The sequence below is a fragment of the Girardinichthys multiradiatus genome, chromosome 19 (genome assembly GCF_021462225.1).
Source record: "Girardinichthys multiradiatus isolate DD_20200921_A chromosome 19, DD_fGirMul_XY1, whole genome shotgun sequence".
Taxonomy (NCBI): domain Eukaryota; kingdom Metazoa; phylum Chordata; class Actinopteri; order Cyprinodontiformes; family Goodeidae; genus Girardinichthys; species Girardinichthys multiradiatus.
The window spans coordinates 9858913-9872734 of record NC_061811.1 but is presented as its reverse complement, the minus strand read 5'-3'; the positions used below and the strand labels follow the sequence as shown (position 1 = coordinate 9872734).

Sequence of the window (13822 nt, the reverse complement as noted above, 5' to 3'; positions counted from 1 at the left end):
CGAGGTCATTTAAATTGAGTTTTACTTTTAACTTAAATTAGAGCCACTTTATACTTGATATGGAAGAGATTCATCTGAGATAGCTCATCTGTAACAGAACTAAACCTTAAAAAAGAAGGAACTGCTATCTTTCTGTCTGGCCCAATGGATGGATGGATATAAATAGTAAATAGAATGTACTAGAATGGAGTGTTTACACTAGAACCACATTCACCCAATCACACACACCAATGTGCACACGTTCATAAACCAATATGCAGATCGGTAGGCAACTAGTGGTTAAGTGCCTTGTCTCATGAATGGATGGATGGATGGATGGATGGATGGATGGATGGATGGATGGATGGATGGATGGATGGATGGATGGATGGATGGATGGATGGATGGATGGATGGATGGATGGATGGATGGATGGATGGATGGATAGATAGATAGATAGATAGATAGATAGATAGATAGATAGATAGATAGATAGATAGATAGATAGATAGATAGATAGATAGATAGATAGATAGATAGATAGATAGATAGATAGATAGATAGATAGATAGATAGATAGATAGATAGATAGATAGATAGATAGATAGATAGATAGATAGATAGATAGATAGATAGATAGATAGATAGATAGATAGATAGATAGATAGATAGATAGATAGATAGATAGATAGATAGATAGATAGATAGATAGATAGTATCATTCATAGATGGATGGGTACCATGGTAGATAAACCATTTTAGTTTGAAATTAGCTTACTTAAAGTTAATTAATTAAATAATTAATCTTCATGAGGTTTATTTTTTTCCTGATGCACCTAAAAATTCAGAGCTAACATTGACTATTAGTGTATTTTTGCACATTTAACCAAAAACATTTCCCGATCTGTTCGGTAAGTGTGGATCCATGTAATCTGGTCACAGATCCAGGTAATATGCTACGCTTCAACCCAGCTCAGTTAATCTGACACTCTGAGCAGCTTTGCAAGTCCCTTTAGGTTCAGGAAATGGCATCCAAAATAAAGTGACACGGCACAAAAATTATCATGTTGGACACAGGCTCCATGCACAATGATGAGCTGCAGGCGGATTAAGTCTGAATATTTATTTCATAGATTGGAGCATTAAGATGCGGTAGCAGCTGTCATATTTGGCAGACAGAATAAAACCCGTCGACTAAAGAACAGATGATCTAAATCAGCCACAGACTTTGTTTGTGACAGTGGTGCTTTGGGCTCGGTCCAGTATACAGCCAAGTCTTCACAAGTACACTGTCTATAAATGCTGCTCTCCTTTCTCTTCTTTTTTGTTTGTTACAGCAAATTGAACCATCCAGTTGGAAATTTGTTGAAGGGAATGAATCAGCCGACAAGCAGCAGTCCTTCTTAAAAACAACAACAATAACATAAAAAGGTACTCAAAGCAAAAAATGTCTCAAATGTCCAACAGGAACCTTTATCTCCTGCAGGAGCTGCTGACACACAACGGCTTAACTGTAAGGATTCTGAGGACGTTAGACACAGTTGGAAACTAAAGAAATACTTTTTCTTCTGTTATGAAAAGAAGCAATTATTTAAGGAAAGAATTTTGAGAGCCAGAATGAAGATTTTTACCATGTTACTGTTGACCTTTTTTTGTATTATTATATAATACTTGATGTTATAACTGCAGTAGTGCGGAGTACCTGGCCTTCTTGGCGTCCCTGTCGGGAGTGCTGAATAGTGCCCCTCCCGGGGACTCCATTATTCTGCTGGGTGACTTCAACACCCACATGGGAAATGACAGTGACACCTGGAGAGGCGTGATCGGGAGGAATGGCCTCCCGATCTGAATCCGAGTGGTGTTTTGTTATTGGACTTCTGTGCTAGTCACGGATTGTCCATAATGAACTCCAAGTTCAAACATAAGGGTGTCCATCAGTGCACTTGGCACCAGGACACCCTAGGCAGGAGGTCAATGATCGACTTTGTTGTCGTATCATCAGACCTTCGGCCGCATGTTTTGGACACTCGGGTGAAGAGAGGGGCTGAGCTGTCCACTGATCACCACCTGGTGGTGAGTTGGATCCACTGGAGGAGAAGAAAGCTGGACAGACTTGGCAGGCCCAAGCGGATAGTGAGGGTCTGCTGGGAACGTCTGGCGGAGCCCTTGGCCAGGGATGTATTCAACTCCCACCTCCGGGAGAGCTTTGACCAGATTCCGGGGGATGTTGGAGACATAGAGTTTGAGTGGACCATGTTCTTTGCATCTATTGTCGATGCTGCTGCCCGTAGCTGCGGCCGTAAGGTCTGCGGTGCCTGTCGTGTTGGCAATCCCCGAACCCGGTGGTGGACACCGGCAGTAAGGGACGCTGTCAAGCTGAAGAAGGAGCCCTATCAGCTGTGGTTGGCTTGTGGGATTCCTGAGGCGGCTGACGGGTACCGTGAGGCCAAGCGTGCTGTGGCCCGGGTGGTGGCAGAGGCAAAAACTCGGGCATGGGAGGTGTTTGGTGAGGCCATGGAGAAGGACTACTGGTTGGTCGGAGTTGGACTCTTTCATCACCCAGGCTGAAGTCACCGAGGTGGTTAAAAAGCTCCGCGGAGGCAGGGCTTCGGGGGTGGATGAGATCCGCCCTGAGTACCTCAAGTCTCTGGATGTTGTGGGGATGTCATGGTTGACATGCCTCTTCCAACATTGCGTGGCAGTCGGGGACAGTGCCTCTGGACTGACAGACTGGGGTGGTGTTCCCCCTTCATAAGAAGGGTGACCGGAGGGTGTGTTCCAACTACAGGGGATCACACCCCTCAGCCTCCCTGGTAAGGCCTACGCCAGGGTATTGGGGAGGAGAGTCCAGCTGATAGTCGAACCTCAACTTCAGGAGGAGCAGTGTGGTTTTCGTCCCGGCCATGGAACACTGGACCAGCTCTATACCCTCTACAGGGTACTCGAGGGTTCATGGGAGTTTGCCCATTTGACTGTGTCCCTTGTGATGCCCTGTGGGGGGTGCTCCAAGAGTATGGAGTCGGGGGCCCTTTATTAGGGGCCATCCGGTCTATGTACAAGCGGAGCAGGAGTTTGGTTTGCATTGCCGCACACTAAGTCGGACCTGTTCCTGGTGCATGTCGGACTCCGGCAGGGCTGCCCTTTGTCACCGGTCCTGTTCATAACTTTTATGGACAGGATTTCTAGGCGCAGCCAAGGGCCGGAAGGGGTCTGGTTTGGGGACCAGAGGATTTCGTCTCTTCTTTTTGCAGATGACATGGTCCTGCTGGCCGCCTATAGCCAAGACCTACAGCATGCACTGGGGCGGTTCGCAGCCAAGAGTGAAGCAGCTGGGATGAGGATCAGCTCCTCCAAGTCCGAGGCCATGGTTCTCGACCGGAAAAGGGTGGCTTGTCCTCTTCAGGTTGGAGGGGAGTTCCTGCCTCAAGTGGAGGAGTTCAAGTATCTTGGGGTCTTGTTCACGAGTGAGGGAAGAATGGAGCGGGAGATCGACAGACGGATCGGTGCGGCTGCCGCAGTAATGGGGGCGCTGTGCCGGTCCGTTGTGGTGAAGAGAGAGCTGAGCCGAAAAGCGAAGCTCTCGATTTACCGGTCGGTCTACGTTCCTACCCTCACCTATGGCCATGAACTTTGGGTCATGACCGAAAGAACGAGATCCCAGATACAAGCGGCTGGAATGAGCTTCCTCCGTAGGGTGGCCTGGCACTCCCTTAGAGATAGGGTGAGGAGCTCGGCCATCCGGGAGGGGCTCGGAGTAGAGCCGCTGCTCCTCCACATCGAGAGGAGCCAGTTGAGGTGGCTCGGGCATCTATACCGGATGCCTCCTCGACGCCTTCCTCAGGAGATGTTCCAGGCACGTCCCACCGGGAGGAGGCCCAGGGGACGGCCCAGGACACGCTGGAGGGACTATGTCTCTCGGCTGGCTTGGGAACACCTTGGGCTCCCCCCGAGGAGCTGGAGGAGGTTTCTGGGGAGAGGGACATCTGGGTATCTCTGCTGAGTCTGTTGCCCCGCGACCCGGTCCCAGATAAGCGGAAGACGACGAGTACGAGTATGTTATAACTGTAAACACAAATACATTCAGTCATGCCAATAGAATAGAAACAAATATCTTTTATGAGTTATAAAGTGACTAATTCCAATATTGCACACTGAACTCACATTAGAGCATCAGCAGAAGATGTACCCTCCAAAAGAAAACATCTCAGTAAATCATGGGGAAATGGTATGGAGGGCCAAAAGGGACACAATTACACAAATATTTCATTAAATAAATTTGAATGTCCCATTAAATAAATAAGTGAATAAATGAAATAAATGGTACATGGTAATTTATGATAATAAATGCTATGTAAGTGAACTGACCTGAAACTGAATTGAGCATCTCCACAATGCTTATCAGCAGAGGCAAGCATTAAGTGCTCTGAAACAGATGCAGTGACTTTGGATTGAGAACATAGTAAACCAACTCCAACAGATGACATGGCTATGGAAACCTCTCACTGGAACTCAAGAAACTTGGATGTCTCCCCACTCGTCATCCAGATTCTGGGGCTTTGATTTCCAAATAAAATGCAAAATTTACTTCGACCTGGAAAGAGGACTTTGGGGGCTCTTGAAGCACCGACTCCAGCTGCAGTCCATGCCTCGTGAATCTTCCCTACATTGGGCTTTGCTTTATAATCCTCCCAAGGCTGTCAAGGTCTGGGTTTGGATCGGACCAAAGTGCAGATAAGATCTTGGCAGCAGCATGATGAGAGGAAGGCTTCTCTTTAATCAAAGGTCTCCAAAATGTAACATAATCACAGCAGGTACAAACATGAGTCGAGCCAAAAACTTACATGTGTACACAGTTCTGTAACGTAGCAAAACTGAGCATAAACAGGGGTAGTGAACGAGAGGAACCAGCAAGGAACTAAGAACACAGACCAACTAATATACAGAGAGACATGAGAGAGTAACAATAGACAGGCAATCAAAAGAACTAGGGACAGGTGTAACGAGGCAAACAGGGAGGCTGAAGGGCAGGTGAAACTAATACAAAACTAACCTCTGGGAGAAGGGACTAATAAACAATACAGTAAACGAACCTAAACCAACGTTGACTGAAATAACTGGAAGGGAACCAGAGAACGTGAGGACTAGAATACATACAAACCAAAATGTAAACAATAACTAAAACTAACCTATCAGGCGGGACTGGAAGAATAGAGACTTAAACCAGAGAACTATAATAATAATCATAATAAAGAGAAAACCATTCTAAGTGATAAATAAGAAAACAACAACAACCAAAGGAACTATGAGTGAGGTGAGAGAGAACTGCAAACAGTAGGAGACAGGAGGGAGAACAAAACTAACATCAAAATAACTGAAGGAATAAACAAACACAAAACCAACACAGAGTCCCAAAATGTCGAAACCCTGACAAAGGCGGCAATTACCCATGTTGCTGGAGGACCTTTTCCAACCACACATTTCCTTCCACTCAACTTCACATTAGTATGCTTGGATACAGCACTCTAAACAGCCAATGTATTTACCAATGACATTTTGTGGCTTCTAACACCCTTTTGAATTGTATCAAATTACTTTTTCTCAGCCATTTCTCAAGTCAGCAGCAATTGTGTAGGCTGGAACATAACATTTCTAAAATATGTGTATATATTTTTTCTCTTGGTGTAATGAATAATTTTATACAATACTGAATTTTAGGTTATCATCATAAAACATCAGGAATAAGTGGTGGTAATATATCAGTCTATGTACTCAATGACAGTGAAGCTATTGGACACAATGTTTAAATTCTAGTTTTAGTTGAATATATAGATATAGATATATATCTATTTCTATATCTATATATAGAGATATAACTATATATATTTATATCTATATTTATATGTGGAAAAACACATGCAAGAGCGCTGAGAAAGAGGGAGGGAGATAAAGGGGACGAGGATGGAGAGAGGAGCACAGGGAAAGAGAGACAGAGTGGCAGGGAGAGGGAGAGTACAGACTCAGCTGTTCATGGATCTCTAGCAGAGAGAACCAGGACCAGGACCGAACCAGCCTCCAGCAGTTGACACCGATCATGGAATCCACACCCCGGGGAGCGAGCGGCGGAGCGGCAGTCAGTCTGGAAGCTCCTGACTCTAGCCACTTCTCGGGTTTGTGGCCCCCTCTGGTTCTCTGAAGCCGGCGGAGGAACGTCACCGGAAGCCCAGGCTCTGGCTCAATAGACTGTGTCCGAGTGTGTGTGCATCGGACAGGAAGATCCCGTGCCATAAAAGTCCATGCGTCCCACGGAGTTTTGTTTTCGGGTCAGAACCAGGCACAATCAGCGCGGCGTCATTTATTTAAACTGCAGCGGAGCGCAGCGGGAAGGATGCGGAGTTTATTCCTGCTGTGTGTGCAGCGCTGTGCGTGGAGCAAAGCGAAACGGATCGGCGTGAAGAGGAGAGACTTTCTACTTTCCTGAAGGTGAGAACTTGATGATAAGACTTTTCAATTTATATAACAGAGTTAGTTATCTTCTAAATAAAATTTCCTTGGGGTTAAAATGTATTTATTATATATATATATATATATATATATATATATATACACACATATATATATATATATATATATATATATATATATATATATGTATATATATAATAGATTTCCCTTGAAAGTAACGGAGCTCTTATCCAAGAAAACCTGAACTTTCTCCTCCAAACTAGAACAAATAACAGGAATTCTCATGTTTCAAGTCTGATGTTGAAAACCCCGCTTAAAAAATCACGGTCATCATAATCAGCCTCAGTTTGATGGCTTATTTACCCCTCCAACACCCCCAGCCCAGAACATTACATAACTATTGAGCTGCCTTGGCCAGAAATCAATGCAATCTGTCAACAGGATGCTGCTGTTTCATCACTTCTCACTGTCCAGCTTACGATCACTAAGAATTCATGCCCATCACCCTGTAAGCTCATCAGAGCTCCAGTAGGAGGTTTTATTGCTGTGTTTTCTTGATTTTTGATCATTATAACAGAGTGTTTCCCCTCCCGCTGAATCCACTAATGAAAACACTCTCCACACTTCTTTTAAATGTTCTGACCTTGTAGTCACAGCAGCTTCTTTCCTCAATGTGAGAGGCCCACATCGATCTTTGTTGTGTCCCTCTGCAAGGAATTTGTTTCATCTTATCTGTGCTGACAGGCTGCGTTCATCACCTTCCTACAGTCATCCTCTCCTTCGGCACCACCAGACTTAATGAATCAGACGTGGGGAAGAATGAAAAGCCTCACGGAGAAAAAATGCAGAGCAGGAATTTGACTTTGGAGCAAGTTGTCTGCTCTTATCTGGAGGTTGAATTCAGTAGAGGAATGCTGCTCTGTGCAGTAATTTTGCTGGTTAGTTGTTGTAAGCAAATATTTTGCTTCACTGTCAACTTGCGAAGCAGATAAACTCCTTTTCTTGCTTTCTTACTATCCATTTAAATATCTTCTGTTACACCTATGTGTCTGAATAAATTCATTTGTGTGCTCTCCCATTTACAGTGCTATCATGCAATTTGAACAAAGGGTAAATAAACATTTGCTTATGTGAACTAACAGAAATTAAACCTAATTTTCTTCGTAAATTGTGTTTTTGCTGCAGGTTTGTGTGCAAAGCCACAGAGGTCTTTTGTTGAAGAACTATGGTCAGGTCATGACGAGAAGATCCCCAGGCATGCATACAGCTTCATCAGTGCTCGGCACCAAGCTCTGAATTCTACTTGGCTAACAGATGGAGAAAATGTGATGGACTTTATGAACCATCTCAGAAATGGGTGGGTGTGGTAATTAGTGTATTCACATTTTTTGCGAACCTCAGGACAACCAATTACTGAGGAATTGCTGAGGACTTTTTGCAGGACCAGGATGGACACAATGTTTAAATCTTATGATTCTTTTGCTGGAATTCTTGATTCTTATTATTTTCTTAAATCCTATAGTTACTTTCTTTAATGTTGCTCTATTGAACCATATGAAATGGAGATACTGTGGCATTTATGGAGTAAGGACTGGACCTCCTTAGTAAGACCGTGGATTCCCATACTGCTGGGCCTTCATCTCCAGTTCTTACAAGCCTCCAACTGTCCCGAAGAGTGCCGCTGTGACCGTACCTTTGTTTACTGCAATGAGCGGAGCTTGACCTCAGTGCCTCTGGGAATTGGTGAGGGCTACAAGACCCTCTACCTCCACAACAATCTGATCAATAACGCTGGCTTTCCCCTAGAACTGCACCATGTGGCCTCTGTGGAAACTGTGTATCTCTATGGCAACCAGCTTGACGAGTTCCCAGTTAACCTGCCAAAAAATGTAAAGGTTCTCCATCTGCAGGAGAACAACATTCAGACCATCACTAGAGCTGCTCTGGCTCAGCTTCTTCAGCTGGAGGAGCTGCATTTGGATGATAACTCCATTTCTACTGTTGGAGTGGAAGAAGGGGCATTTCGGGAAGCTTTGAGCCTAAAGATGCTATTCTTGACCAAAAACCACCTGAGCAGCGTGCCTATTGGTCTCCCAGATGACCTGAAGGAGTTAAGGTTGGATGAGAATCGGATCGCAGTCATTGCAGAGGAAGCATTTCAGAATGTCACCCAGCTGGAACGCCTGCTTTTAGATGGAAACCTGCTGACAGATGAAGGGATCACACCTGGGACTTTTCAAGCCCTGGTCACCCTAAGGGACCTGTCTCTAGCACGGAACTCGTTAACTTACCCTCCCCCGTTCCTCCCTGGGGAGATGCTTGTTAAGTTAAACTTTCAGGAAAATCAAATAAGTAAGATCCCTGTGAAAGCACTGGCAGGTTTACACAGGCTGGAGAAGTTAGATCTTTCTAGCAACCAGCTACAGATGCTGGGGAGGGGCGTCTTTGATGGCCTTGGAAGTCTCAGGCAGCTCACCGTCCGGAACAACCCGTGGCTCTGTGATTGTGGCATGCATTGGGTGGTGTCATGGCTCAAATCTCTTCCTGCATCGCTGAATGTGCGTGGGTTCATGTGCCATAAACCTGAAAAGTTCCGAGGTATGGTGATCAGAGAGCTGAGTGCTGACCTGGTCCATTGCTCAGAAGCTGCTTCAACAGCTGACACTGCTCTGATTCCATCCATTTCCATTTCCACAGACTTCCCTTTGGTTACTCGACATGTTTCCTCCTCTAAACGACCCCTAACCACACTACCCACCCTCTACACTATCTACACAACCAGGGAGGATGGACTGAGGACTAAGCAGCCTCTACAGGTCACTTTCACCATATTAAATGGGTCAGATATCCATGTACGCTGGTTGGCCTCTTTTCCAGTCACTGCCTACAAGGTGACCTGGGCCAGGATGGAGCCCAGTTTGACCGGAGACACGGTCAGAGAGAGGATAGTGGGTGGGGATCATCGGGGAATCCGACTGACTAATCTTGAGCCCAAGTCTACCTATCGGATCTGCATTATTCCCTTGGATGCTTTCAATAATTACAGGCCCAAGGATGACACTGTGTGCACCGAGGCCGTGACAACTGCTGCCTTTTTTAGCCCAGATAACAACAACAGGAGACGTTCTGGGCTTGAGCAGGCAACGCAGCCAGAGTCTGGCTCACCACTCCTGCTGGCTGGGCTCATTGGTGGGGCTGTGATTGTCGTGTTGGTGGTCCTGCTCAGTATCTTCTGCTGGCACATGCACAAGAAAAGTCGCTCGGAGTGGAAGTACAACCGGGGACGTAGAAAAGATGATTATTGTGAGGCTGGCACCAAGAAAGACAACTCTCTCCTGGAAATGACTGAAACAGGCTTCCAGATAATGTCGCTCAACAACGAGCAGCTCATCAAGGGAAATTTTCGCATTCAGCCTATCTACAGCCCTAATGGGGGTCTAAGCTTTAGAGACTCCCCCACAGTGAACAACAGCACAATGTACTGCAAGAACAATGTCCAGGATCATGACTCATGATGGTTCCAGAAACCATCAGGAATATTTTTCCTGAAACTTCTCAGACTTTTTTGAACTCTGTAAAGTTCATATGTTTTAAAAAGCTATGTCTTCAAAATTGTAATTTATACAGTTGACTTGACCTTCTCTTTTACATAACATTGTTGGATTTATAGGTTCTTGTTTTATGACGTTGTGATGTTGCAGTTCTGTGCACAAACACATTGAAAAGAAACAAAACATTTGTTTATCTTTAAGAATTGAGGATGGCTTCTTTTACTGCTATTATGTAAGGTTTTTCCCTGCGACCCACTATGGAATAAGAGGAAGAAAATGACGGACTGACTGTCAGGAAACTTGGATGGAATTGGAGGAGAACATGTTCACCACTAGAGGGTGTAGGTTTCCTCTTATGAGCTCTGTGAAGCTGAGGTCTGGTAATATTTTTAGATCCCCGAAGAATGTTGAACCATATGCAAACCATTTTCTCTCTATTTCAGGAAGAATTTTAAAGGTCACAATTCATTAAACACTAAGAAAGTGACAGGCTGCAGAGCTTTCACTTGCATCTCCATTTTAATACATCATCACAGCAAAAAGGGTCTTGTTATCAGCATTTGCTGTGTTTGGTGGGGGTGTCACAAAGCGAGGTGCAAAAAAGCACAACCTCTGAATGTTTAATCTCCTGGAAGCAAAATCTTTGTTTTGTGTTCAATACTGACCATTTTTCAGCAGAACAATTTATAAATGTGCCTTGAAGATATCAGCTTAAAATGTGTTTAACATCCATATTTTTGCACAAGATGTATCCTTGTATATACAATTTAATGGATTATTGTGAGTTATACTTGCTTTTCTTTATTTATTTATCTCATGACACATTTAAATAAAACATATCTCCAAATGGGAATTAATTTCAAACTCTGGTTTAGCGTGAGCACTGACCTTTGACGTACGTAATTTAGGACAGCACGGGATCCGGAATTAGCAGTGAAACTCTGGTTTACATCACAGCTTAGAGTATCGGCAGTCTGTGAGCACATATATGCAGGGGTTCTACACCTGGAAGAGGAGTTCATTATGACGCAATCTTTAACTAGTTGAAATGTTCAGATATTTCAGAGCCGTTAAAGTGGGGTCATAGTCTGCAAGATGAACAGGACCCAAAGGGAGATGAGATTCTGCTTCAGTTTTTAGTTTTTAGTGATGGCAAGGTGACAAACAGGTGGATCAGGGCTTTGTCTGTGGTAATGAGGGCGTTGTCCTGGTTGGTGGTGAGGGAGAAGGAGTTGAGCTAAAAGATAAGACAATTGATTGGTCCATCCATATTCCAACGCTCTCCGATTATCTCTTGAATAGAATAGATCTTGAATGAAAGTGACTTAAATGAGATTTCTGTCGGAAAGGAGCTACATAATCGGCATTGAGCTCCAAGTAGAGCTGCTGAACGTCTTCATCGAAAGGAGTCAGCAGAAGTAATTTACTTGATCTCTCTGGAGGTTCTTCAGGGACATCCTTCTAGAGAGCAGAGTCTTGGGAAGAGGTAGAAACCACTGGAGGGACTTTGTTTATCCGTCTTCAAATATTTTGGGAGTTCTCAGGAGTTTAAAAGTGGTAATTTATAGAGGACTGTTTGGAATGCCATCCTAGATCTCTTCTTTCTAGGATCCAGGATAAAACTTTCAAATGCAGTAGCATCAATTTCAATTAATTGAATAACTATTATATCTCTCCATCCATTTTTTCCTTTAATGCCGTCCACTTTTTGGAGATCCCATTGCAAAGAGGCTAATTTCAGCAGCTTGTTTCCAGGATCTCATACTTTTGGTCGTGACCACTGGTAAGAGTTGGAAAACAAGATGACCAGTAAATCCAGATCAGCACCTTTCAGTTGTGCTTTCTTCGCCAAATTAGAACTGAGCAACAACTTCAAACCCATCTCCTGCTCAGTCCTGGGATTTCTCAGGAACAAGACACCGAAATACAAAAACTTCTCAGATTGGGATCACATTTTAAACTGGACTATTGAATAATACACCCTTTTCCTGTGGCTAAGCTACAAAACATATTGTCACGGCTTTTCTGTTTCCAAGCCAAAATAGTAAAAAAAAAAGGCCGTCACATTTAAGTCAAAAAATAATTGTAAAAAACCTCCCGTCATCACACTGGACATTCTAATTCAACAAGCGCCGCACAGTGTGTTCTTAATCTCTTAAATTACCGGGAGGGGCTTAAAAGTTACCAAAGAAATCATAATAATTCCAAACAATTTCATATCATCGTTCCAAACCAACTGAAATATATTTTAACAACCTATAAGTAAATAGAACTTATGATTTACAAAATTCAACATAAATGGCCATAACACATATTTTAAAAATCTTAGAAAACATGAAAGCAATGCTGATCAATGCCTCGATGAAAACTGATTAAGTATGGGCCTACCCTTACTGAACCCTTAGAGTCACACAAACACCATTTTAACTAATTAAAGTGTGATTAAAAGAAATCTTTTAAACTGCAGAATGCTTGCAAAAGTGATATCAACACTTCAGCAATAACACAAGTCTTTGTGTTTGTGAAAAACGTGTGAATAACCTGGTTAATTGCACCAAGGTACAACACTGTAGTAATACACTCAGCCCAAACATCCACACAGTCTTCTCAGTCCAAATACCATCAGGTCCAGCAGCAGAACTGACTGTAAGGCAGGTTAATGTTTCTAGAAGTTATGCTAAAAGTCTGACAGCAGTTTGTTAATTAACAAGTCATTTTTGTTTTGTATGGTTGTACCAGTTATAATCCATAAATCTTCTTCAAGTCAGTAGCAGAATTCTGAAGCTATAAAGAAAACACCCGCTTAAAAAATACAAATTGTTGATGAATTGTTTATAAAAATTGAGTCATATTTATTTTTAATGACCCCTGTATTCTGCGATACACATGAGTCCAATAAAAACAACGGCGTAGTGAAACATGGAACATCCATCCATAGTCTATACCCAATTGTAATGCAAGGGTCGTACGGGGGTGGGGCCTACACCCTGGACAGGTTGCCAGCCCATCACAGGGCAATACAAAGGCACATCTTAAACGACCAGACAAATCTCCCTAGCTAATACATGTTATACCTACTTTATTAGATGACTGAAGAGACCAATAAGTTGTGATTATAAGGATCAATTGAAATTTTCTATGCGATAGAAAGCTGATGGTTTCAATGAAGGTAACACAGATGTTCAACTGTCAGTATGTGCAAACCCATGGCTCTGAAGGCTGCCAGATCCAATTCACAAAAAGGTACATTAGAAAGAAGTCAGGAAAATAAATATAGGTAACAGATCCACTCAACCCTGAGACCAAAGTATACTGGAGAAACATACTGAAGATGGGATGCCACATAAGAGCAATGCTTTTAGCATCCAAGGGTTCACAACAACAATCTGCAATAACAGGAACCAGTTTACAAAACATGGCAGACATCTGGGACAGAGTTACATACGTAAAAAGCTGGACTGCACAAGGTTCAGAGCTGCTGGTTGAGGAAACTAACTCACTGAGACTGGTTAGGGCTCAGATAAGGCAGCGCTGACCATGAAGGACCAGAAAGCAGTTCTTCCATCAAACAACCAGACAGCCTTCTGCCTCTGCTCAAGTGGAAATGAGGCCAAGGTGAGCACACCAGTTTCAATACATACAGTGATGTTCTGTGAGAAAGTATATTTTGTCACAAATGTTCATCATCGCCCTTTTATATCTGACAAATATAATGTGAATAAATACAAAAAACTGTTTTTAAATGATGATCATTATATTATGAATTAACTGCAGTGAAGAACATTTTTGGAAAGCTGAAACGAATTGCATTAATCACAACAAAACTCAAT

General features: G+C 43.3%; 1 protein-coding gene across 1 annotated transcript; it reads left to right on the top strand.

The window, feature by feature from the left end:
* Nucleotides 1–5961: 5961 nt before the first annotated feature.
* Nucleotides 5962–10856, top strand: si:dkey-87k14.1 (leucine-rich repeat transmembrane protein FLRT2). Its single transcript, XM_047392964.1, has 2 exons — nt 5962–6459; nt 7627–10856. Exon 2 carries the CDS (start codon nt 8001–8003, stop codon nt 9954–9956), a length of 1956 nt encoding a protein of 651 aa, XP_047248920.1. The 5' UTR covers nt 5962–6459; nt 7627–8000; the 3' UTR covers nt 9957–10856.
* Nucleotides 10857–13822: the final 2966 nt, after the last annotated feature.